This window comes from Zonotrichia leucophrys, chromosome 6, assembly GCF_028769735.1.
Source record: "Zonotrichia leucophrys gambelii isolate GWCS_2022_RI chromosome 6, RI_Zleu_2.0, whole genome shotgun sequence".
In the NCBI taxonomy this organism is placed as follows: domain Eukaryota; kingdom Metazoa; phylum Chordata; class Aves; order Passeriformes; family Passerellidae; genus Zonotrichia; species Zonotrichia leucophrys.
The window spans coordinates 20,457,287-20,480,907 of record NC_088176.1 but is presented as its reverse complement, the minus strand read 5'-3'; the positions used below and the strand labels follow the sequence as shown (position 1 = coordinate 20,480,907).

Sequence of the window (23,621 nt, the reverse complement as noted above, 5' to 3'; positions counted from 1 at the left end):
GCTTTCATCTGCGTGAGATGTGGAGTTCCGTGCAGAGACACTGCCTTTTGGGGTTTCCTTGGGCAAGTCACTGCATCTCTTAGTTTTCCTTGTGGTAAACGGGGTCAGTAGTGCAGATCTGCTTATGTGCTTATGGAGGGGATGCATGAGACTGAATTCAGTCACACTGCTCAGAACTTCTGAGGACTTCTGACATGGATGATGCTCAGAAGTACCAAAGGAACAAATACCATTTTTTTCAGACTTAAGGTGCTTTGAAAGGGAGGCTGTGGTCCTAAAAGACCCCAAAGCAGTTTTTAATCCATTATCAGGTGCTTTGAGTGAAAATTCTGGGATAATGTTGGCTGTGAAGAGCATTTGTCTGTCACAAGCTTTACCTTGTGTGTTTGTCTTTAGCTCAGTTAGCTGATACTGTGGTTAGTCTATGAGTTATGGTAAGTTCTGCCTGATAGCTCCTGAACTTGCTAGCTCTGTAGAGGAGCCTGTGGCTGAAAAACTCCAAAAAATGCATATGAAAAAGGCTATTAGGTTGGAGAAAATCTAGGTGGAATTCAAAGCCTTTCTCCTATACACATACTGTACTAGCTGCCTGACTTTAAAGCAATAGTAGAAGGATCTTTAGTGTGAGTTGGGAGCATCTGGAATATTTGATTCCGTTCAGGTCAGTCTAGGAAGGAAGAACCAGGTGTGTCCTCTTCTGTCTCTTCCCATGGTATTTCCCTGGTTTTCTATACACAGCACCAGTATCTCATATACTGCAGCAGCTGGAGTGTCTCTGTTAGTAGCTCAAAGGATGTCAGACCGCTGGTTTGTAAGGTGCAATAGGAAAGGTGTTTTGCCTAGCCAGAATAGAAGGGAAATGATCTCTTCTGAAGTGCTTTTTGCTGTGAGCTGTCCATCACTGCTCTCTTATTAATTCCTTCCTCTTGCTCATAGCAAGGCCCTGCTTGGTACACTGAGGAGTGCTGAATCACCTCTCTGCCAAGTGGGTCAGTGTTCTCCCACTTCACCTCCCTCCAAGTTGAGATGTGCAGTGGTTTGGATATCCTTGCTTTCTTTAACCCCATCTTGTACTTGCCCTTGTGCTGCTGTCACTACGCTGACCACTGTTTTAGGTTGCCCTCAGACTTCCTCCAGCACTGGTGCAATTCCTGCTGTGCTTTTTGCACCAGTGCCCGGGTGGCCCCTGCCAAGCAGTGTGTGGCCCAAGTGATGTGACAGAGGCAGGAGAGCAGGTAGAAGTTATTGGGATGTGGATGTGTCTGTGTGCTGACCAGGGCTGGGGCTGTGTGTGTCTGTACTTCTTTGTTGGTTTTTATTTTGCTTTCTAATTTTTGTCTGTTTATTATTTTAACGCTTACATTTGTTTTGCAGCTACACAGTCTTGTGAAGAGAAGCTCCATGCCTGGGACAGCCCAGGGCAGACATTGGAGTTAGAGCGTGCTCGGTCGGAGCCTTTGCTAACTCCAGTAGTTCCCTTTGTACTTAACCGAGCACCGTGTAAGTTAGCAGCTGGGTAGCAGTAGTGGAGTAGTGCAACTCACGCTAGTTACCCTAGATGTAAAGTTCCCTCCTCTCTTCCCCGTCCCTCACCCCGCCCGTCCGAGCCGGCGCCATCGGGCCCGGCGGGGGCGCGGCCGCAGGAGCGGGTGCGGGGAGCGGCGGTGGCCGCCGGGGGGCGCCACCCGCGGGGAGCGGGGCCACCCTCAGCCCGTCCTGCCCTCAGCCCGGCCCGGCTCGGCCCCAGCCCTGCCCCGGCCGTGAACGGGGCTCGCTGAACGCGCCCGCAGCGCTCCCCGGCCGGCGGTGTAGCTGCTGCGGCGGGGCTGCCTCCTGGGCTCGCACAAAGCAGGGTGGAGCAGCCGCGGGCCACGCTCCCGCTTGTGCGTCTGCCGTGCCAGTTGGGAGGAACCGCGGATTCATCGGGAGCGGCAGGCGCCAATGCCGCCCCCTGGACATCCCGAGGCTCTCTGTCCTTCGGACAGAGCGGTCACCTCCCGTGTGCCGGTTCTAGCTCGGGACATGTAGTGAGAGCCAGGAGACGAGCACAGTCGGATGGGATGGACTAGTGTTGAAGGACAGGCCTGATGGCACTGCATCAAGGCGCCTCGGAAGGGAATTCAGATTTCCTTAAGATGAGCCAGCACACCGTGACTGTGGACTGCAGACTCCCTCACTCATCCCAAATACAGCCTTTGCCATGCGCTCCATCTTCTGGACATGGGTGGTGCATGGTTTGGGGGTCCAAAAAGCAGCCCTTTTTCATGTGAAAGTTATCCCAGACAACTTGCTTCTAAGGACATTTTTTACAACAGATATAGCCCACTGTATCGTTTTGACCCATTCCCTGTGTACATCTTTTCACATTTGGAAGTGTATACAACCTGCATAGTAAAACCAGCCAACCTATTGTTATGAGCCAGATGTCCCCTATCTGAGGGGTTTCTGAGGCTGTCTTAGTAGTAAAATTCTCTTAAATGATTTCCAGAGTGGGTATGGACATCTTTCATGGCCAGTGAGATTATTATCTTGTTGCTCTTTGGTGAGCAACCCATCACCAGTGGTGGGATGAGGTGCATGGGCAAGGGGGGAGCAGTTCAGAGTAGCATCTTCTGGCATTTAGGATGGAATTCAGTTCCCCTGACTTGAACATCTAAGGGTAGTAGGTCAGTAGGTCCTGATTTAAACACTGTCCCCCTAATGATAGGCATCTAAGATGCCTATATGAGACTTCCCAGAAGTCCCAGCACAATTTGCTTCAGGGCCCAAAGGGAGAACAGTCAGGGGACTGGTTCCATTTCAGACATGTATATTTTAGGTGCTGAAGGGCACAAGAATGGCACTTCTAGTGGTAGGAATTGTATATTATCTGATAACATGGAAAAGAATGCTAGTGAACCTTTTAAATGCCTATATAATGTGCAGAAGAGTCTACCTACAGGTGTGGGGAAGGCTGAAGAGATGCGAGGTTGTGCATATAGGCTCAGGCATAGGTATGGTGCACGCAGCAGTCACAGACTATAATTGTGTTGTTTAACAGACCTAATAGAAACTTTGTAAATGTTATTAATTCTGGAGATCAGCATGGATAATGGAGCACTGCAGAGGGGATGGGGCCTGGGCAAGAGAAGAGAGTGCAGAGGTGTTGGCCACATGGGGCCCAAACAACAATAGAGAGACAGCCCTTGACATCTTGAAGTCCAGTGTGCTGGGTTGGCTTAATGGCAGTGCTGTCAGAGTGCTGTAAAGAATTGTGCCATAGGGATTGGCAGAAGGTAACTGCCTGAGGAACAGTGTGCACTCTCAGACATAGCTAGGACCTGCTCATCCAACCCATCTATCCTGCTGCTGTCATCCTTCTAGCTTGCACAAGCCATCCCTACATGTCCCAGTTGCTTGTTTGCAGCATTCACAATAGCTGAAGTGTTGATGATGGTGATAGGCAAGTTGTTGGGAGACTCTTTCCAATTGGCTTGATCTGTGTGGTGGCCATTTGTATATGGCTACTGTGGTGAAGGTTTTCCACAGTCTTAAGCTGCCAAACTACTTCACATGGGCAGGGCCACTGGCATTCATTGGTCAGACTCCCCAGAAGCAGCTCTGGCTGTCATTTAGGAGACACCTCTGGTGCCTTAGACCTTTCTAGAAGAAAAAAAAAAAAAGAAAATTAATATGGTCTCTTTATTTCCTTTCTCCCTGCATTATGGGATCACCATTTCCCTTTCATACCACTGCCCCCCTACTCTGATGTGGATGGCTGCCTTAACTGCATATCTCCGGAATGCAGGGAGCAGCATCCTATGAGATCTAGACTAATGGTGCTCTACAGATTGCTTGTAGGAAGCACCCACTAGCCTCATATTTCTACTGAACTCTTCAGCACAGCTAAATTGCTCTTTCTTCTTGTTCACAGTGCGTAAGCAAGAGATCATTAAGATAACAGAGCAGCTGATAGAGGCCATCAACAATGGAGATTTTGAGGCTTATACGTAAGTAGAGATGCTTTCTGACAGGTTGTTTATCAGTTTGTGTGCAAGTGATGCTCTCGCTCCTGGGTATGAGGAGCTGTCACACAGTCAGGGATGGTAAAAAGTTTTATTCTTCTTGGCCTACATCAGTTAGGATGGAGTAGTAGAGCTCTAAATGAATTTCAAGTCAGGTGGCAAACAGCAACAGGAGCAACAATAGGAAAATGTCCTAGGTTTGTAAGAAAAGTGCAGGGGAGGGCAACGAGAAGAGCAGAAAGAGAATAAAAGGAAAGTCAGTAACCTAGAAATTTATTTCATGTGAAATGCCATCTAGTTGGTTCCTTGAGTTATGGTAGGGCTGAGTCTTCAGGAACTTACTTCTTGTAGTAGGGAGATGTAGTTAGGTGGACACAGGGTGTGAGTCAAATGGCATACCAGCGCTTCACTGTGTGAATAGCTCTTGGGCTCAAATGCAAGCTGTAAACCTGTGCTGCTTTTCTTTGCAGAAAGATCTGTGATCCTGGCTTGACCTCATTTGAACCTGAAGCACTGGGGAACCTGGTTGAAGGAATGGATTTCCATAAGTTTTACTTTGAAAACTGTGAGTGGGTAGATTTGGTAACTCCAACACCTTTCTCTCTCCTCTTCCTTTATGTCACATTTGGGGAGGAAAATTTGCCTTGTTGTTACTGATTATCAGAGTAAACAGGAACTTGATTATGCTTGGGTTAGGATGCATTCATAAAAGCCAGCAGCCTTTCTGTCAAAAAGCCTGTTCAGCAACAATTTCAGTTCTAACCCCCACATCCCTTCACTCTAGGCATACAATCTGCCAGGTGGAAATGTTTTGTACCTGGCACAGACTGCAGGAGTTTTAAAAGTTTGACTCACTGGAGTTCTTACTGATATGAAAATGGAAAAAATGGGCAGATTTTGGTGGAAGCAACATGTATGTTTGGGGTAAACATACTGAATGGTCAGGCATAAAGATGCTTTTGCTTTGAACTTTCCCTGGATTGTTTCAGCTCTCTAACACCTAATGAACCTTTTACATAGACAAGAGTCACCTTGTCAGTCTGGGGCAAGAAAGAGTTGGGAGAAATGCTATCATTTATAGTATGGGATTTGTCTCCCTTCCTGGATGTCTCCACAGGATGAGATAATTGAAATTTAAATCCTGAGCTGTTCAATCTGTTTTATTTTGGGGGTTAGGTCAAGGTCCTTAGTATGGGCAAATGTAGTTCTCTAAGTATGCAGAGACTTTGTCTCTCTCAACAGGCTATTTATGGAGTGATTCTAACACTTCTCTGAGGTTTGTTCATATTTAATGCTGTCCTAGCTTAAAGATCTCCTGATTACTGACTCCTTTGCAACGATATTCTGTCAGTGAAAGTTCTTTCCCCATAACTGAAGACACAGCAGCAGAGGAAGTGGGGGCAGAGGGGCCAGGGGATTCCTGGCAGTAAGTGTACAGTTTGTAGTGAGAACAAGAGCTGATAGGGGTAAGAATTGCTTGGGCTTTTCCTGAAAAATTGCAGGACCAATTTTTGTGGTATTCCAGAATGCAGTGAAAGGTGAGTAGAATATAGAAGAGGTTGGAGAATGTGGGACGCTGTTCCTCCTTAGCTGTAAAAGAACCCGATGGTTTTGCATGTCGTGGCAGTACTGTCGAAGAACAGCAAGCCAATCCACACGACCATCCTGAACCCGCACGTGCACGTCATCGGGGAGGACGCGGCGTGCATCGCCTACATCCGCCTGACGCAGTACATTGACGGGCAGGGCCGGCCCCGCACCACGCAGTCCGAGGAGACGCGCGTCTGGCACCGCCGCGACGGCAAGTGGCTCAACGTGCACTACCACTGCTCTGGAGCTCCTGCAGCACCTCTCCAGTGAGGATCACATACGGGTAGGAGTGCACCGCACACGGCTGAGGCTGCTCTCTGTGGGAATTCAGCATTCAGGGCCGTTTAGCTGGCTGTCAGAGACCGTCTTTAGCTGTCTCTACAGCTGAACACTTTGGCTTGTCGATGGTGTTCCTTTAAGTCCTGTCCTCTGGACTCAGTAGGGTTATCTGCCACTCCTGACAAATGGGAGTCATGTGCCAGACAGCTGTTCCTGGGCATAGGTACCCTTGTAGCAGCTGTGCTTCCTCCCAGGTGTTCAGGTCTGTGCTTGGACAAATGGCTAGTCTGGAGCAGAGAGGAAGAATATCTCATGCTGTGCACAGGTTGGCCCTTTCACATCCACGTTTCGATCCTGGGAGTCATTTCAGAGGACTTTTTTGATGATTATGTCATCTTCTAGAAAGGATATTGTAGAGTCCATACAGAACAATTTCTGTGCCATAAGGGGTAAGGGTTTATCCATATAAATTTTACTACTGATTTTCCGATAAGTAAAAAGTATTTAATGTACCACCTTGAGAAAACTCAGAGGGGAAAAGAATCTAAACAAACAGTAATATCAGAGGATTTAAAATATCCTCCAATTAACTTGCCACAATTCATAATTGGAAGAAACTTTGGCTCAAAAATATGTCATGAAAAAATGATTGTTGCTTGCTCCTGAAGGACATCAGATCAAATTACTTCTTCAGCATTAAGGCATTCTTGTTTATTGCCTTAATGTAGATGTACAAAGTCTTTCTGCATCCTTTTGTTTTATGCTGAAATATATGTTACATCCATTTTATAGTCCAAAGTTTCCTAATCTTAGGACCTTTCTACTAAGTATTTTCTATTTAAGGCCAAACACAACAAACATTTCCAACTGGGAGGCAACCTTTTTTTATGTGGTCATTTAAGGATGAACCACTCAAGTATAGCTGCTACTTGAGTCCTAGTTCTGTGAACAACTTGGTACTAAGCCAGGAGCAGTTTATATTCATGTGTTGTGAGGGATTCAATCCTACTGAAGGCAATAGGAAGGAATGTGAACTATCACAAGCAAGCTGGAGAGGTCACAGATGGAATTTGAAAAGCAGAAGCCAGTTGGGGGCACCAGAAGCAGGGAAGCTTCAAGGGAGCTGGAAAATCAGCTGAATTTCCAGGGAGTAAGGCAGTGAGAAGGAAAAAGCCTTTGCAGGAAAACAAAAATAAACTTGCATCAGATTTCATCACAGAAATGTTGAGAGAGATGTCTGTCCAAAAAATGATGCAGAAGAAATTATTAAATTAAAGATCAGTATGGCTCAGTGACTATGCCTATGCCTTCTGAGGAAGTTTAGGAATGGAAAGTCTGCTGCAGAAGAGGTATGTTTCTTGGCTGTGAAAATGCTGAAGCCCTCCAAAAGTATGTGCTGGAGGGTTTCTGAAAACTGCAGAGCAGAAAGTATTTCCAAACCACAAAATGTTGGTTAAAACAATATTTAAAAATACCCTGTAAACTAATAGAAGTTGAAGTATTTGCATGCATTTCTGGGTTCTGGAGGAGGTACACCCACAAGCAATTACAAATGGGGTCAGTGTGGGTAGCCCCCATCTGAATCCACTGAATAATTTTGGAGTAGTGTTATCCCATGTGCAGTGAAATCTAAGGATGAAGAATGAATGAGATGAGTAAGAATGCTTAAATAGAAAGTAGTGGTTTCTTCTCACCTGGAAGGCAGAGTTCAGCTCTGGGTAAATCATCTGAAAAGGAAACTGCAGCCAGAAAAAAAGTTTGATATTAATTAGAGGATTTCTGTGTAAGGAGAGAGTGGGAACCAAGTGGGGAGAAGACTTATAAGGGAGATTCTGCTAAGATTTGCAAACTAAGAAATGGTAGAAGAAAGAGTTTGGCTACACTTTCATGACAGGATAATGCTAAACAGACATGAAAAAAACCCAGACTTAAAACTGATCAAAATAAATCCAGTAATTTGGCACATGAGCATTAACTAGGAAAGACCTTTGCTAAAAGCAGTCACAAGGACTACAATTTCACAAAACTGTGGAGAAGCTTGTACATTTGTTTAAATATTAAGTAAGTTCAGAGACAAAATCACTGAAGATTTGAAAAATGAAAACCCTAACAAAAATACAATTATCTTTCCGTTCAAGGCAAAAGCCAATGGAAAGTGAGGCAGAAAATGTTCCTTAGGACCAGAGCTTTTGAGCACTCCTTAGGAAACTCCTTCAGCTTCTGGGTCATGGCTATGAGAGGGTGGGCTCAGGGCTGTCCAAAGCAGCATGTAATACATTTTAGCAATTACTTAATTTTCACTGGCACTCTCAGCCCCCTGGAAGGGGAAGTGAGTGCCTCTTACCTTTAGAAGTCTCCTCATGAGGCGCAGTTTGTCTTGTGTTAGGGGTTTCTACCTACACAAAATAACCTGTAGAAAACGTGTTTTTTTAAATTGTGTACAGCTAATATATGGCTTTATTTCCTTCCATCTTCCATCCTGTTCTCCCCTCTCCTTTCTGGGTGGACACTACCTCTTCCTGACTGCAGCAACTTGTGGAGATACTCAGCTGGAGGGCAATATCTTCTTAGCAAGCAGCTCTGGAGTGCCTGAGTGACAGCAACGGTCATGTCTGTTTTGACATTAAAAAAATAAATACAAATTACAAACAGGCAGCAGCCAAATGCACGAAACCCTGCATGCATCTGATGCTCCGGGCACTGCCTTTCTGTTGTTTTCCATGGATCCATCGTGTCTGTTTCTGCTGTACGAAGGTGTTTTTAAATCTAAAAAAAAAAAAGACATGTTGTTTGTATAAAAGAATAAAAAAACAGGAATAATGCTAAATAAATGACAGATTATCCAACATGCCCCCTCCCCCAGGGCTAAGAAAGTGGCAGCAGCCGGAACATCTTTCAGAAATGAAGTGAGGGGGAAAGCAAAAGTGAAGGAGAGAAAGAGAGAAGGAGAGCAAGAAAGGAGGCGGCTTGAACAGCGGATGGCTGAACTGTGCTCCGCAGAGCGATGTGGGAGTTGGTACCACAGTCGGGCTGTGCTGCAGCTACAGTCGGTGAGAGGTGGCAAGGAGACCCCAGAGGAGCCAGTGTGAAGACTGGGGTTCAAGAGAGAGGAGGTGCTTCTCTTCCTGTTGCCCAGCAGTCTGACTTCAGCCTGTTTCTTCTTTGATTTCTGCACAGCAAGAACGCTATGGAGACCTGGTTGCTCAGTTGCTGGATCCCAAAACAGACTTTTCTTTTCTTTTTTTTTCCTTTTTTTTTTTTTTAAGAAATAAAACAAAATGGAATGTTGTTTTAAAACTAAAGATGGAAGTAGGGATTTAAAAATGGGTTTAAGTAACCCATTATTAACCCAATTAATTAACTTGAATAGAAGCTCGCTCTTTAGTGATACTGGTTTTAGAAACAGCCACTACCTGGACAAACATGGAGTTTTGAAGCCAGCTTATTTAATTTAAAAAACCATTTCATTAAGAGCAGAGATTTTAGAGGAAGAGGGTATTTGTATGGGATTTTCTATTTTTTTTTTCTTTTTAGTAGCGTAGTTGGGATCCACAGTGCTGCAGAACACATGTTCCTTAGGAAGCAGACAAAAAACTTAGTGTTATGTTCTTCATGAAAACTTGCACATACACTCCTATATGAGGCATAAATAGCGTGTGTTTTTTATACTGAAATATATGCACCCGTAGAATTAAAGGGGTTACCTGGCCTCCTGTATGATTTGTTGGTCTCCAGTAAAATAGCATTGGGAGCCAGCAGCCCCGCCAGGTGCTTCTCCCCACCACTAACCCATCTGATGTTTGTAAGTGTCATGTTTCCTAGTGTTTATTTGGGTAATTTTTCTATTTTTTACAGTGATGTTGTAACACAGAAAACTGTCAGATCAGAACCTCAAAAGCTGTAGCTGAAGGACTCCAGGCCACCCCCCACCCCGTGTTGCCTCTGGGTGTTAGAGGATACCTCATGAAGCAGAGGGGAAAGGGAATGAACACGTGATCTGATGTTCGTCCTTTGGGCCAATTCATTTTCCTTTCTTTTCTTTGCTGCAAAAGGAGTTCAGTTCCTTTATTCATTGGGTGGGAGATATGGAAGTGGTTTTTTGACCTTACCAAGGAGGGAGCCTAGCCCCAAGAAGAAGATGGCCTTTCTGGCAGACCTGATGGGATTTGTCTTGACCAAGGGAAGGCATCACTTGCAGAAGTTGGAATGGGCTTTTACCTGAATTTATCTACCCCTAATAATTTTTTGGATCTCTAGAGTGAGTTAAAATTATTTCTGTGACAGCGTACTAAGTGTGTGGCAATCTTTTAGCAGACTATAGAAGAGAAGAAAGAGAATTTGCAATGTTAATCCTTATTCAATAAAAGGCAGACAATTAAAGCTGTTGCACAAAGTGGAGCTGTCACTTTGCAGCAGATAGCGCTCTGCTCCCTTTATTGGAGAGGTGCTATCCCACACCAGGATTAGATCAGCTGACCACTGATGAAGGAAAAGGCCATCCACTCTTCCCAGGTTTATTTGAGCAAACACCCTTTTCTTCCTCCCTTTGCTATCCCAGGGGAGGAGTGAGGAGGGGACTGAACCCATGGGGGGGCAAACACTAGATTTTATTATTTCAAAACATTTTTAAGACAGTGACTGAAGTGGAAAAGTAAAAAGCCTTGATATTTCATTCAGAATTTTTTTAAGCCACAAAGAAAGCAAACAGATTACAGTTATGCCACTTAAAAAAGATAAATACAAAACATTATGCATGCCTTCTTTCGGTCTGATCTTCCTTGTCTCTTTACCTGATAATTATTAATAGTTAAAAAAGAGAACCCTCTGTATTAAGTATATGCATCTTTCAGAAAAAAAAAATTTAAAAGAAGAGAACTGTTGGGTTTTTTTGTTTTTGCACAGTCTTGGAGACAAACTCTTTTGGATTTTTTTTTGTTTTGTTTCCTTTTAAGTTAATGAGAACCTTAGCTTGGTATGGCCATTATCAAACACAGCTGTACACCTTTAGCATTCTTAATGTTCTCTTATGGGGCTAATGTAAGCATCTATATAATATATATTATAAATATCACATTTTAAACAGGAAATGGAAGGCATTTGATGCAGAATTTTTGCATGATATAGAAATAATTAAAGTTAGCTAGTGTTTGTTTGTTTGGTCTGAATGTTGGTAGAACCTTCATAGCTTTGTTACAATGAAACCTTGAACTGAAGATATTTAATAAAATAACATTTAAACAGTGTAAAGTTTGGAGTGTCACATTATTCTCCTGAGCAATATGAAATTGGTACTTCTGGGATAAAGAATCAATTGACAGAGGAGGGGTTTTTTTTCTGTGTCATTTAAAAATGTAATGTTTAAAAAGTGGGACCATACCTAAAAGGGGGGAGGGGAGAATACTAGCATTAAAAACAAAAGGATGACAGAACCTGTTAAAATTACCTTTATGGCATTTCCCTGACAGACCAGGGATAACAGGGAATTTTTGCTTTTGTTCCAAATTGCCTGATCCTTGGCAAATCTATGCTATTACTTCCTTTCCTGGTCTTTGTTTTCCTCACCAATATTTAAGATTCTTCTTGTGGGAGAAGCTATCTTGCTATTTGGTTTGCCTGATGTAAACACGCTGATCTCAAGTTGTGATTTAGTTATTTGTTAACTAGTGTATTTTGTGTCCTAGCTTCTGCAGAGGCACAGAACTTGTCAGGTCTAGCAGTGTAAGCATCATTTCTTAATTTACAAGTTAGTTGGATTGAACTCGTTTTGTTTTTATACTGCCTCTCGTTGTTAGCATTTCATGTATGCCCCGTTAGGTGGGCTTTGTTCCGCTCGGGCCTGTGCTGCGGCTGGGCCGTGAGGCTGCAGCAGGCGCTGCACGCGCCTGGTGTGCGGCACAGCCACTGCTGTCATGGTGCGGGGACTCATCCCCTGTCCATCACAGCCACTGCTGTCATGGTGCGGGGCACACATCTCCTTTTGGCACTGGCTGCAGCAAAGGGGCTCTAGCCAGCGTGCGGGCCCCATTTGGCAGGCCTGGCTGGCCTCCGTTCCCCTGAGCGCTTCCCAGGTGTGTCTGGGAAGTGGCAAAGGGGACGGGGTGGCTTTGCCTTATCGCTGAAAGCGAGTTCATTGTGCTTAATCCCCTTTAACTGCAGCAATTACCCAGTAAATAGGTGTCAGCTGGTGCTGCTTAGAGAGATGATTACTTTTGCTGCCTGATGAAACAGGAGGAAAAAAATCGTCCTTAGTGTTTAAAGGGAGAAGGTAAGAGTTTTATAGTCCGTTTTACTGGGACTAAAGGCAATCTGCTCGTGCCCAGAAGAAATGGCTCCTGCAATTTCGGGAGCAAAGAGATGTTCTGCTCTCATTTCTGACATAGGAGGCAGGAGCATTCATCAGGTAAGATTTATCCTGAAGCAGTCAATCCTGTCTTGATGATCTTTGAAGATATGTAGCAATATGAGCCAATAAGCACTAGGAAGGGACTCATAAAATTAGTGGTGATAGCCCATGTTTTTAGGAACTCTTTTAACTAGGATAAGAGTAATTTAAACACTTGCTGAAAGCGAAATAGTCAGACTAACAGGTCAAGAATATTTAGTGTAGCATACATATGGGGCCTCTTTTATGTCTTATGTTTTAGCTGTCAGCAGGGATTAGGAATGATACTTCCCTGTATTGTAATAGCTCCAGTATTGAGCTAGCAAACAGGGATAGTCTTACTTCCCACCTTACTTCCCACTCTGCTATAGCTGTTTAAAATCTTTTCATCCTATTAGATCAAGTTTTGCTATCTTCCTACCAAAGACGAGTGTCTGAACATGTTTTTTTTTTAGTTCCCTTCCAATTTATGCACATGCATAATTGTATACACAGGTAGATTACTCTGTGGGAGACTTGTAATTGATGATAGCTTTTATTTATGCCCAAGTAGATTTGCTTTTAAACTAGGATTGCTCTGCTCTCACTTGCTGAGCTAGTGGCACAGAGGCCTGGCAGAATGCTCCTGTGCTTATAGTATCTGTGAGATGTGGGGAGAGTATGAGCAGAATTGGACCCTGAATGTCAATATCCTTTCAGTTTTACTATGAAAATTGTTACCTCTTACTTATGGGTAATTGATAATGTAGAAAACCAAACAGAGCAGTTTACTAATGATTGGATTTGTGATCTGGTTTTGGGTTTGCTATGGCTTTGCAGGGTGACTGCAAATAAGCCAGGTATGTGCCCTGTGCTTCAGCTTTCCCATTTGTCCATGCAGATAAGCCTGACCTCAGTAGAACTGCTGTAAGAGACTGATGAACAGTGCTGCAGAGAAGCTAAGGTGGTCTTGCTGCTGCACATCACAGGTGATTTTTTTTTGCCTGAGAATTTGAAAGGTTTGGGACTGCAGATTAATGCACCTGGAATGCTTGTTTATTTGGGTTTATTATTTAAGGGTAGAGAAAGGTGATCCTTTGGGGGTACTTAAAGCAGCTTGAGTGGAGGATTATGAATTTTTCCCTTGAGATCCTTGATGCCTGAGAACTCCTCACCTGCCAGAATTCCTCACCACCTCTTTGCCTGCTGGTAAGGAATAGGAATTTACTGGTTGGTGTGTAGTGCTCTAAAGAATTTAAAGCCAATTCTTATGTACTTAACAAGTATTAGAAAACAAAAATGCACGTTTGTGGTTTTTAAGGCAGACTGGCTACAAGGAAAGGATGGATATAATTAAGTTAATAAAATCTCATTCTGAAGGTTTCTTGTGCTATAGGAGGGTCCTCTGAAGCACTGGCGGATGGGGGAGAGGGAAAGGTGGCTGTGCCTAATTTGTTACAATTTATATAATTTTACCATAATTATCTATGAATGGATGGGCAGGATGACATTTATTCACAGAAAACCATTTTACTAATGCATCGTACGACTGCATGTTGGCAGACTTGGGTTTTGGCCAGTACTTGCAATGAAATACTGTCTCATCATGGTTTATTTCTCCTTCGTGCTTCTGTGGGAAAGAGTAGTGCTCATACCAACAGAGGACAGCCTGCAGAAATGGCACCAGGGCTCTGCTTCAGAGGCTTGTTTACATTGGAACGTGCTATAGGTTACATCAGAGTCAGAGCAGTGCCGCTGCCGTCTGGTTGTTCCTGCTCCAGAAACGTTTGTTTGTTTCTTTCTTGCTACATGTCTAGTTCAAAATAAACTGAAAAAAATACTTATACGTAAAAGGATATGTTCTATTTAAAGTGGCATTTGAAATTCATTGCTTTAGATTTAGCATATTTTTCTTGTATAAAAAAGGCCCAAACTTGGTATAGATAGTCTTAAATGTTTTTAAGAATTGTAAACAGATTTCAGTCTTGTTAATTCCAAAAAGTATTAATGCTGAAATTGTTTTATATATGGTAAGTTAGCAAGTTTTAACACCTTCTAATCTGTTATAATATCAGTAAAAATCTTCCATCCCTATTACAAAGACTATATTGAGCCTCAACAGAAACAGCAAGACATTTAATCTTCAACTTTCCCTTTGGGAAGAAACAGGCCTGAGCCATTAAATGGAATATCCAGGCAAAGATGGTTTATGTGGCCTCAAGAAAGAGAAATTGCTTCAGTGAAGTGCAATGTTACCAGGGATAGCACATGCTGAGTGAGGTAGGCACAGAGCAATATGATAAGCTGGAAGATGGGAGTCATAAAGCCAAGCACTGAGGGTGGTTTGGAGTGTGAGGAAGAGAGTGGAGATGCAAGATGGGGTTGGAGATGTCTTGCAGGTGAGTAGAGGAGGTTACATATGAAGTAGCTAGAAAGGCAGTGAGGTCAGTGGGATGGAGAGTTGTTTTGTGGTGAAATGAGAAGGAAAGCAGGTGGATTCTGTGCCGGTGGTTTGAGGAGGGGTTTGGAGAGATGGGGCAAAAATTGGGGTAGTTTCTTCCATGGCACATTTAGCTAGAGTTTTAAGCTGATACTCTTCTGCCTGTATAGCAAACTATAGTGTACAACATACCCTCCTGTCACTGATTTCCCTCCCTCGCTGTAACTGAGATAGGTTAGACTGAGGAAGAAAGTTTTTTTTTTTTTTTAACCAGACTATCAAATTGTACTTTGAAATGGTAAATCCCATTTCACAGAATGTAGTACTGGATGATAAATGCTACAAGCACATGACACAAAGTTCTGAGCTGCCACATAGTGCATAGTCCCTCTGTTGGCTCAGATTTGATCAGCTGTTTTGAAAAGTGCAAGGTCTGTGGTAGACTGGGCATCACCTGTTGCTGCCACGCTAGCTTTGGGACGGCTGCAGGCAGGGGGTGATATTAATCTGATGTGAGCACTGTGGCACGTGTTTGGGTTAACTCAACAGAAATGCAATCACGTGTTAAATATGTGCTGCTGGGTATTTTGGCAGCATAGACCTGTGAGATGGGACTGCAGGTGGTGGGAGCAGCTGCCTCATCCACCTCTGCTGAGGTGGGGGTGCTGTCAGCCAGAGGCAGAACAGGCTTTTGAAGCATGCTAAGATATGATTGCTCATAGCTTTGTCTGTTTTTCTTCAGTTATTTGATTCACCTGCTAACATGGGCTTAACAGGCTTGCAGAAGTCTGATCAGTGCTTCAGGTGCAAATTGATAAGCTGAAGATTAAAAATCCTCTATAAATGTGTCCATAAACCATGATTTTTGAGCTTTTCAAACTTTTTAATAGAGGAGCATGTTCCTGTAGAGCAAATCTACATATTGCATTGCCTTTTGGAGGGTTTTCTTAGAGTTATTCACAAGATGCCAGCAATCCTCTGACAGCAGGATGGGAAGCAGTACGTTGCCAACATGAGGCCTTATTCCCTGAGCACCTGCTTTCCCTTTTCTTCTGTCGCTTGTGACTGCTCCAGGTCCCAGTCATGTTAATCTGTCCCACATGTTCGCTCTCTGCAGCACGTTGGGTCCTTTCTCCAGAGCTGATCCAAAAGCAGGACCGTGTAATAGCACTCCCGGACTGCTGTCCACTCGTCCAGCCTCCCCTGAGAATAAATGTTTCTGTGATGTGGCTTCACATCCCATTCTGGCTTCCTACTACAATTTCCTCCACCGCTTTAACGTAGCAAATTGCACCGTGCGTGTTTGTGTTTCTCGGGAGGCTGCTGCCGGCGATGTCACAGCAGCGGCAATCCCTACCTACTGCTTTCCTGGGCATCCCACCCGGGAGCGCTGCCGGGCAGCCCCGGGGCCACCGCCGGTGCCCGCGGCCGCGGGGAAGCCCCGGCCACGTGTTGGAGCGCGGGGCGCGGCCGGGCCGCGGGACCCCGGCCCGAGGGCAGCCCGGCGCTGAGGCGGGCGGGGCCCCGCGCCCCTCCCTCGCTCCGTCCCTCCCTCCCTCGCTCCCTCCCCGCGGAAGATGGCGGCCGGGCGGCGCGGCGGCGGCGGCTCCCCCAGCGGCCGGACGGACGCGCAGCGCCCCGGAGCCGGCGGGCCGCGACCGGCCTGAGCGCTGCTCGCGGCGCCGGGGGACGCCCGTCCGCTCTCCCTCCGGGACCCGTGCCCTGCCCGCCCGGCGGGGCCTCCTTGCGGCAGGTGAGGTGGAGGAGGGCAGCGCGGTGGCGGCGGCCCGGCCCGCTCCGGCTCGGAGGGCGGCGGGGCTGAGCGAGCGGGGCCGGGGCAAGTTGTGCCGGCCGGGGGCGATGGTCACGGGTGCGGGCGGTCTGTGAGGGGCGGCCGGAGCGTGGGAGGAGGCGGGGGGGCCGGCCCGGGCCGGGCCGTGCGGAGGGCGCTGCCCCCCGCCCCGGAGCCACCTGTGCGGCCGGGGGACCCCGCCGGGAGCCCGCTCCGGGGGACCCGTGCCCCAGCGCGGTGCTCTGTTGCCGGCCGTGCCCGGGGCCGAAGGTTTCGCAGCCTTTCACGGCTGCTTTTGTCGTGTCGGGTGCTGGGCCCCCGACACGCGGCTGGGAGCGGCACCCCTGCCCCATCGCGGCTGCCGCCCCTCGGAGCCCCCGTGCTCCGGCCGCCGGCGGGGAGCGGGGTCCTGGGCCGGAGCTGCGCTCCCGGCCTCGCTCCAGCTTTGTTTACCCCGCGGCGTCGCGCTGCAGGCGCCGAGGCTGCGGAGTACGGCGGGACCGGCGCCCGAGTAGTCGGCGTGCGCCGGGGCAGGGGATGCTCTGTCCCCGTGGCGAGGCTCTGGCTGCACTGTCCGTGCTGCACACGCTGCTCTCGGGGGGCTGCGCTCACAGCAGGCCAGCCGCGGGCACAGTTGTGATATTATAAAGACACAACAAAAATTACATAGAGAAAGCTAATGGAACGTGAGAAATCTCTCCTGTAGTATTTCCCATCATGTTTTAGTTGTTAAAACATTTTGACAGAGGTCAAGTGATAAATTAAAGCATGAGACATCCCTGTTTGCTTATGCAAGAGTGAGTAAAGAGTGTTGCCTGAATTAGAAGTGAGCAAATGTCACACCTCTGAATTCAGCCACAAGTTAAACTACTCCACACTGGGATCCTTTGTGACCAATTTTGCCAAGGAAGTATTCAGAGTTGTTAATAGTATGTGCATTTCTCATTAGGAAATGTAACTTTGTCCTTTGTGGCAGAGGTAAACTAGAAACTTCTGATGGATTGTTCAGGTTATGTGCAGTCAATTATCTGTGGTAATTGGGGTGAGAAATTTTGGATGATGGCGGTGTAGGGGGACGCGTTGTACAAAAACACCCCAAGAGCCAGAAAAAATTAGAAGCTTAGCATCAAACCAAGAGTTCATTGGCCTGGATACCTACACGTGCTGACATTGCCCATGTGAGCTGGCTCGGCACCTGGACAGTGATCCCAAAGCCAAGCCCTCTAGAATTGCACAAAGACGCGTGGGGTGCTCCATCCACCGTGGGTTTGTGCAGTATTTCTTCATTGGGCTTCTCAGTGCAGCTGTTTTCATGACAGTGAGATCACTGATCTGCTGACAGAATGGACAAAGAAAGGCATTTTAGTTAGTTCTTCACCCTGCACAAAAGTGATTGTGATGTGTTGAGATTGTTGGTTCCAAAACCAGCCAGACTCCAGTAGATCAGTTTTGAGCCAGTGGAAAATCTGTGTGCTTAAGTCTGGCAACCAGCATAAAATGGTCTAAAAACTTTCTCCTGTCAGCAGCTGTGAACAAGTACATATCTCTTACAGTTATTATCTTGTTCAGTAGCTGCTTCTTAAATTTTTCTTCCTTATTCCAAATTCCTCTCTTTGTTCTTCCCTTTTAGTTTTTGCTCTCCCCTAAGCACATGGTAGTGTTTTCCTTGCTGCTTCTCGAACATGGTTTTGTAATGGGTCTTCTCTTCCTCTGTTTCAGTATTTGTTCATTCTTTGTAAAACTGTGGTTTTGCATGTATATATGAACTACGAAGAACTGGGATTTTCAAAAAAAGGTACAGCTCAGAATGAGCTGTGAGCAAGGACACAGCAGGAGTAGTGGTATGTGTCCATATTAAATTTTTTGCTCCAGTTGCAAAAATTACTTTTGCTTTTGGTATGGATGCTCAGACTGGATGTCAGAATGGAGAGTGAGGGGCAATCTGGCAGCAAAATGAGATTATGATACAGAAAAATTGAGAGTCAGTGTTTTGAGGTATGGTGTAATATGAGCAATTGTTTATCAGGATATGAGCATGTGCCTGGGCAAGCTGGGTCTCCCAGCAGCATCTAGTAGTGCAGTGATGGTGGGATCTGCTGCATGGATTTTGGATAAACTTTCACTGTTATGCCTAACCTTCAGTCTGATCTGCATCAGAATTCATGTAGGGGCCTGGTAAAAATAGCTTGAGCCTACTTTTGTATTTACATTTGTAATTCCATGGGGGTCTTTGGTTTTTTTTTTTTGTTGTAACGGGGGAAGGGGAAATAATGAAATGCAGCTAAGATTTCGATGTGCCCTGAACCACTGCCTATCTCCCCATCACTGAACCTTGTTTCAGAGGACTGAATGACTGTCTCAGATCTCTCTGCGGTGTATCTGGAGTATGTGGGGATTCTCTTAGCAGAGCTGCACAGATAAGATAATCCATTTCATTTTAATTGGCAGAGTTGTTTACACATGATCTCTTGCTCATTTTCCTCTTTTAAAAGAATGCATATCCATCCCTGATTACAGCTCAGGTCAAAATCCCTCAGCACTCGTAGCAAATCTCCTTTAATTGGTCTCATTTAGCTCTCATAAGGTTGTGTTTTAATTCTCGCTCTTCCGAATCCTTTTCCCCAATCTGTAATGTAATTTATTACAGGATATTTTATAGACAGGGGAGCAGCCTCTGGCTGTCAGCAGCCTTTGCAGTGTATCAAATTTCCAGCTCAACAGGCAGCTGCAGTGGAGTTTGTGGGTGTAAGGCAGTGATGCTGCAGCAGCAGCACACAGGCAGTCAGTGGTGGTGGCACTGGGCATGAGAGCAGGGTTTGTCCTGGATTCTGGAGATAATTGGGATGAATACTCCTGTTTGCTCTCTCTGCTTCTCTAGTTTTATTCTTGCTTTGCTGATACAGGGGTCTTTGAGTTCAATTTTTTTCTTTCTAGCTGTCTTTCCAATCTCTTTGTTTCGAGGCAAACACATCCAAGTTGCTGCTGTTTTCTGGTGACAGGCTTTGAGCAGTGCAGGGGTGGTGAAAGGCAGGTACTGGGAGTGCATTTTTAGATGGCCCAAAGCAACATTAGCTGTCTTTAGAAAATTCCCTGTGACTTTGCTGAGCACCGTTGCTTTGGTTAATTGAACATAATGCACAGAGGTGAAGCTGTGTATTTCATTATGCCTGTGCTGAGCACTTCACCTCTGGCCTGTAGCAGCGCAGTCTGCAGGCACCCTGCGCTGTGCAGCTCCTGCCTGATCCCTGCCTGTTCTGGCATCAGCTCTGAAAGGCTCAAAGTCTGGGTTTTTTCTTTTTTGAGCTCTACCCTCTGCTTTTACACTGGCAATTTCCCCGCTACAGTAAAATCAGAAGGGACCATGTGCCTCTGCTTCATCTGCTGGAGATGGCAGACTGCATTGTGCATCAGTGAAGGTGCAGACAGACTTTTTGCTTTGCTGATCCTGCTCTGGAAGCAGGAATCTCCAGTAGAGCTGTGGAGCACAGTTATAGCTTAAATCACCACTGAAAGATTTAGTGGAGTGGACAGATCAGAGCCCTACCTGTTCTTCCTGCATAATGATTTTTGAAGGTCTTTGTCCTCTGACAGTTGCTGTTTGGGGACTGTTTTTCAATATAGACCCATATCCTGAAAGGAAATTATATAGATCACTAGACTCAATCCATATGTGCTCTGTTAAAAATGCAGTAGAATTCTCTAGACATGAGTGATGAATTAATCTTCTGATGGAGGAAGATACCCTCCATCACATTTTTGCCTGCTCTAATATTTTTTAGTAAGCTAACTGATTTATCAGTGAATGTGAGGGATTTGGTAAGATTGTAAGTGCAGTTTGGACCTTCTCAAAATATTTGTGGCTTATGCTGGGCAGTGTAACAAGATCTGTTTTCACAGAACTGGGATTTGCTATTTGCTTGTTTTCTAAAGCTGCCCAAACTCTTCAAATAAGGAGAAGGGATGGGAACATGCTCTCTCTCTAGACTCAGCCTGTTTTTGAATTTGTCAAGGAAAATTAAAAAAAAAAAAAAAAAAAAAGGACAGCTTCTTGCAGCACTTGCTTATGTAGTAGCAACACCAAGAAGGTGTTTGGAGATACCTGACTCTTCCAAATGTGTTTGTAGCTGTGTGTAACCACAGCCATTCTTCCTGCTGGGGTTGCAGATGTGGAGTATCAACAGTGCTTGCAGCTCTTCTCAGGCTGAAATGTTACCACCTTAACTTAGTCTGTGATAGTGCCCTCTTCTTTCTGTTAAGTGAACTTTATATTTATCATTAAATACAAATTATGAAGTTATGCATTAAAAGTAACAGCAGTCAGATACCAACGTTCATATTTTTTTCTCCAAAATCAAAGGAGGTAGAAGAGGGAGAGATAGATTTTGTCCTTTGCTCAGTGTACAGGGCTTGTGCTGGTCCTGGTGCCGGTAATCCCTGTGCTTTGGGTGTCTCACTCTGCACTTAACATCTACAGCAATTTGTCACATTTAAGTGTGGAATGGAAGTGAGGGGCTGTGGGATACAGTTGTACTGCACTAGTACTGATCTGTTTTCTCTCAACACTGCAGTGCATTATTCTGAATTATTTTTTTCCCCTTTAGAAATATCTCCATTAGTAGAAAAGATTGTCCAGGGCATTCTCAGGAAAGCCAGAGACAGCAGAGTCTGTCCCCTTCTCTCTTACCTCCCCATCCAGTACAGCCTCACAAGAGAAGGATGCCTCCTCAGGGAGGGTTTCCATGGTCAGGGAGAGAGCAGGTCATAAAGCTGCACGTGTTAGATGGCACACCAGCAAGTCGTAGCCCTCTCCAGAGCCAGGGGTCACTGCTGATTTTATTTATTGATGTGTGTTTTTTCTCTATATTCAGTTGTTGGATTGGGAGCTGGGTTGGCATAACTGATGGAAGAGGGAAGGAGTAAAGAGGGACAGCAAAATGACAATTTTATCCCTATTTAATCGCTTTTTGCAGTCCTGGTCTGCCATCTGGTCAGTCTCTTTGAAAGCGTACAACCCTGTCCTTACTCTTCCCTTTGTTTCTCCAGTCTCCTACATCTTCAGTCCTGTGTTAGGAGCTCTCCAAGAATATTACACCTCTGAGTGGTTTGTGTTGTGTCAGGACCATTAGATTAGCTGATGGAGCAACTTGTTTTCCTTTGATCGTATTTAGTTTTACGGTTCCAGATGATTCCATTAGCCTAATATTTTATTGGTCTTTAAGCTTGTCTCTAATTAATGCTAATTTGCTTGGCAGTACTTCTGAAGTAAAATCAGAGCTTGCACGTGGGTTTTTAGAGCTCTTCAACAGATCTTAACTCTCACATTTTCAATCACTTTGGTATTAATTCCTCAAAGGAAATAGTGGAATGATAGGCCTTAGCTGTTCTACATTGTGAGTAGTAGAGTTCAATTTAGAAGAGCAGAGAAACTTGAGATTTACTTCAGAAAGGTTAGAAGAACCACAGAACATTTACAAATGTCTATTTTTGTTTTAAGAACCTCTTACTGAATGACTTTGCTTGCGCCCTTCAGCCTTTACTGGTGCTTTAGAGTAAATGGAAAATTTTGTATCACAACGGGCTTTTAAAACAGTCAGATCTAGCTTCTCTTGGATGATGAGAGTTGGACTCATCTGATTACATGTGGAAATATAGCATGTAAATACAGCTCAAGTGTCCACAACTGAGCTGGGCACTGTAAGTTCCCTTTATGTTAAGGGTATGTTTGGGCACTGTTCATTTCCAAATCTACCCTAAAGTAGATGTCCACATTTATTGAGGTGAATCACTTGCTGGAAGTTCTTTTTTGCTTTTCCACTGAATATATTAAAAACTGAGAGTGTCACTCCAGATGTAGAGAATGTCAGCAGGATAAGTATCTGAGCAGAAGCTGAGTTGAACACCTTCCAGAGTGACAACTAACTTGCTTGTAGTTCTGGACTGCTTTTCAGTGCAGCATTTTTAATATTGTCACTATTAATTATGTAAATTTGCCTCTTCTGATCCTAACTACCTTTTCGATATTTAGAATGTTTTTTATGTACGTTTATCTTTTTAAGCTAATGCTTACATGGGGATTCTGTGACACTCACACTTTATTCTGAAAGCTTTTGCAAGTGCTGACTGTTGGGGCTTGTGCTGCTGCTATTGATTGTCTTTGCCCATGCCTCTGAGATGAAGTTGTTCAACAGCCAGGATTCCATTGTAAGTGGTAACCAGGACCTTAGTGTGGTCCTGGACAGCCATCCTGTCCCTGAGAAATCAGACCAAATCATGGATGGGTCTTTAATTCAAAATCTAGCTGCAGAGATTGTAGTTGACTCTAAGTGAGGAGAATGTCAAAATGTCAGGTACAGCCCAGTGACTTTTTCTGTCAAGAGAGCAGTTTCTCTGCACAATCTGGGTTTTGCACTGCTGGAGGCTTAACCTTGACCAAATGGTGAGGTCAGGTTTGGAGTGGCCCAGCACAGTGGCACACAACAGGACTGAGATGAATAATGTAATTTCACAGCAAGTTGAATACCTCTTAATATTTAATGGCCCAAAATGAACAAGGAGCACAGCAAGACTGGGAACTCTTGTGCAGTTTAATAAAAGGCAGAAATTTCAGGGGAGAAGATTTTGGTGTTTTGTCTAACCCCTTAAAATACCATCATCTTGCATCTGTCATCACCCATGTTTTGTTTGTGTTTCTTTTCTGGACATCACCTGTGTGTAGGTCAGTTTCAAGTAGAGAGATGTCTTTGAAGTGGTGTCCTTTGTCTCAGCAATGGAGCTACAGAACTGAAATCATCATCACCTAACTGCTGGAACACTGCTTGTCCTCCATTTATTGAGGGCTGTAGAGGTATTAAAAAGAGCAGACAGAAACTAGTGTAGACATTGCATTGATCAACACAGAGTGTCCGTGTGTGAGGGCTGCTGCAGCTCCCTGTTTCACCAGCTGTGTGAATCCACTTTCAGGAGAGCTATGTGAACTATTGTAATGTTAAACCTGCTTTTTCAGTGGGATGAGGTGGGATCCTGGCCCAGTCCAGCAGTTGTGAGGAGGCAGATTCATTTCAGCACTGAAGCCTGGCATAAATTGCTAGTCTCCGTGTCTGATCTATTGTTCAGAACAGCTCTGAAACATTCAGCTTTCCCCTGTCCCCCATTTTG

General features: G+C 45.0%; 2 protein-coding genes across 17 annotated transcripts in view; both read left to right on the top strand.

The window, feature by feature from the left end:
• CAMK2G (calcium/calmodulin dependent protein kinase II gamma) overlaps nucleotides 1–11,120 on the top strand; it is a 118,210-nt gene extending 107,090 nt beyond the window's left edge. For 9 of the 14 annotated variants that reach the window (XM_064717152.1, XM_064717160.1, XM_064717155.1 and 6 more), the window contains 4 exons: nucleotides 3,914–3,989; nucleotides 4,475–4,569; nucleotides 5,632–5,877; nucleotides 8,403–11,120. In XM_064717152.1, coding sequence (XP_064573222.1) covers nucleotides 3,914–3,989; nucleotides 4,475–4,569; nucleotides 5,632–5,864 — 404 coding nt within the window. In that variant the 3' untranslated portion in view covers nucleotides 5,865–5,877; nucleotides 8,403–11,120. Of the gene's footprint in view, nucleotides 1–1,374; nucleotides 1,501–3,913; nucleotides 3,990–4,474; nucleotides 4,570–5,631; nucleotides 5,878–8,402 lie in introns of all 14 variants that reach the window. The other 5 variants (XM_064717150.1, XM_064717148.1, XM_064717147.1 and 2 more) reach the window with 1 other exon arrangement.
• Nucleotides 11,121–12,144: 1,024 nt separating this feature from the next.
• Nucleotides 12,145–23,621, top strand: part of NDST2 (N-deacetylase and N-sulfotransferase 2) — a 130,754-nt gene continuing 119,277 nt past the window's right edge. For 2 of the 3 annotated variants that reach the window (XM_064716796.1, XM_064716794.1), the window contains exon 1: nucleotides 16,267–16,427. The gene's annotated coding sequence lies outside the window, so the exon portion shown is untranslated. Of the gene's footprint in view, nucleotides 12,274–13,135; nucleotides 13,224–16,266; nucleotides 16,428–23,621 lie in introns of those variants that run through there. The other variant, XM_064716793.1, reaches the window with a different exon arrangement.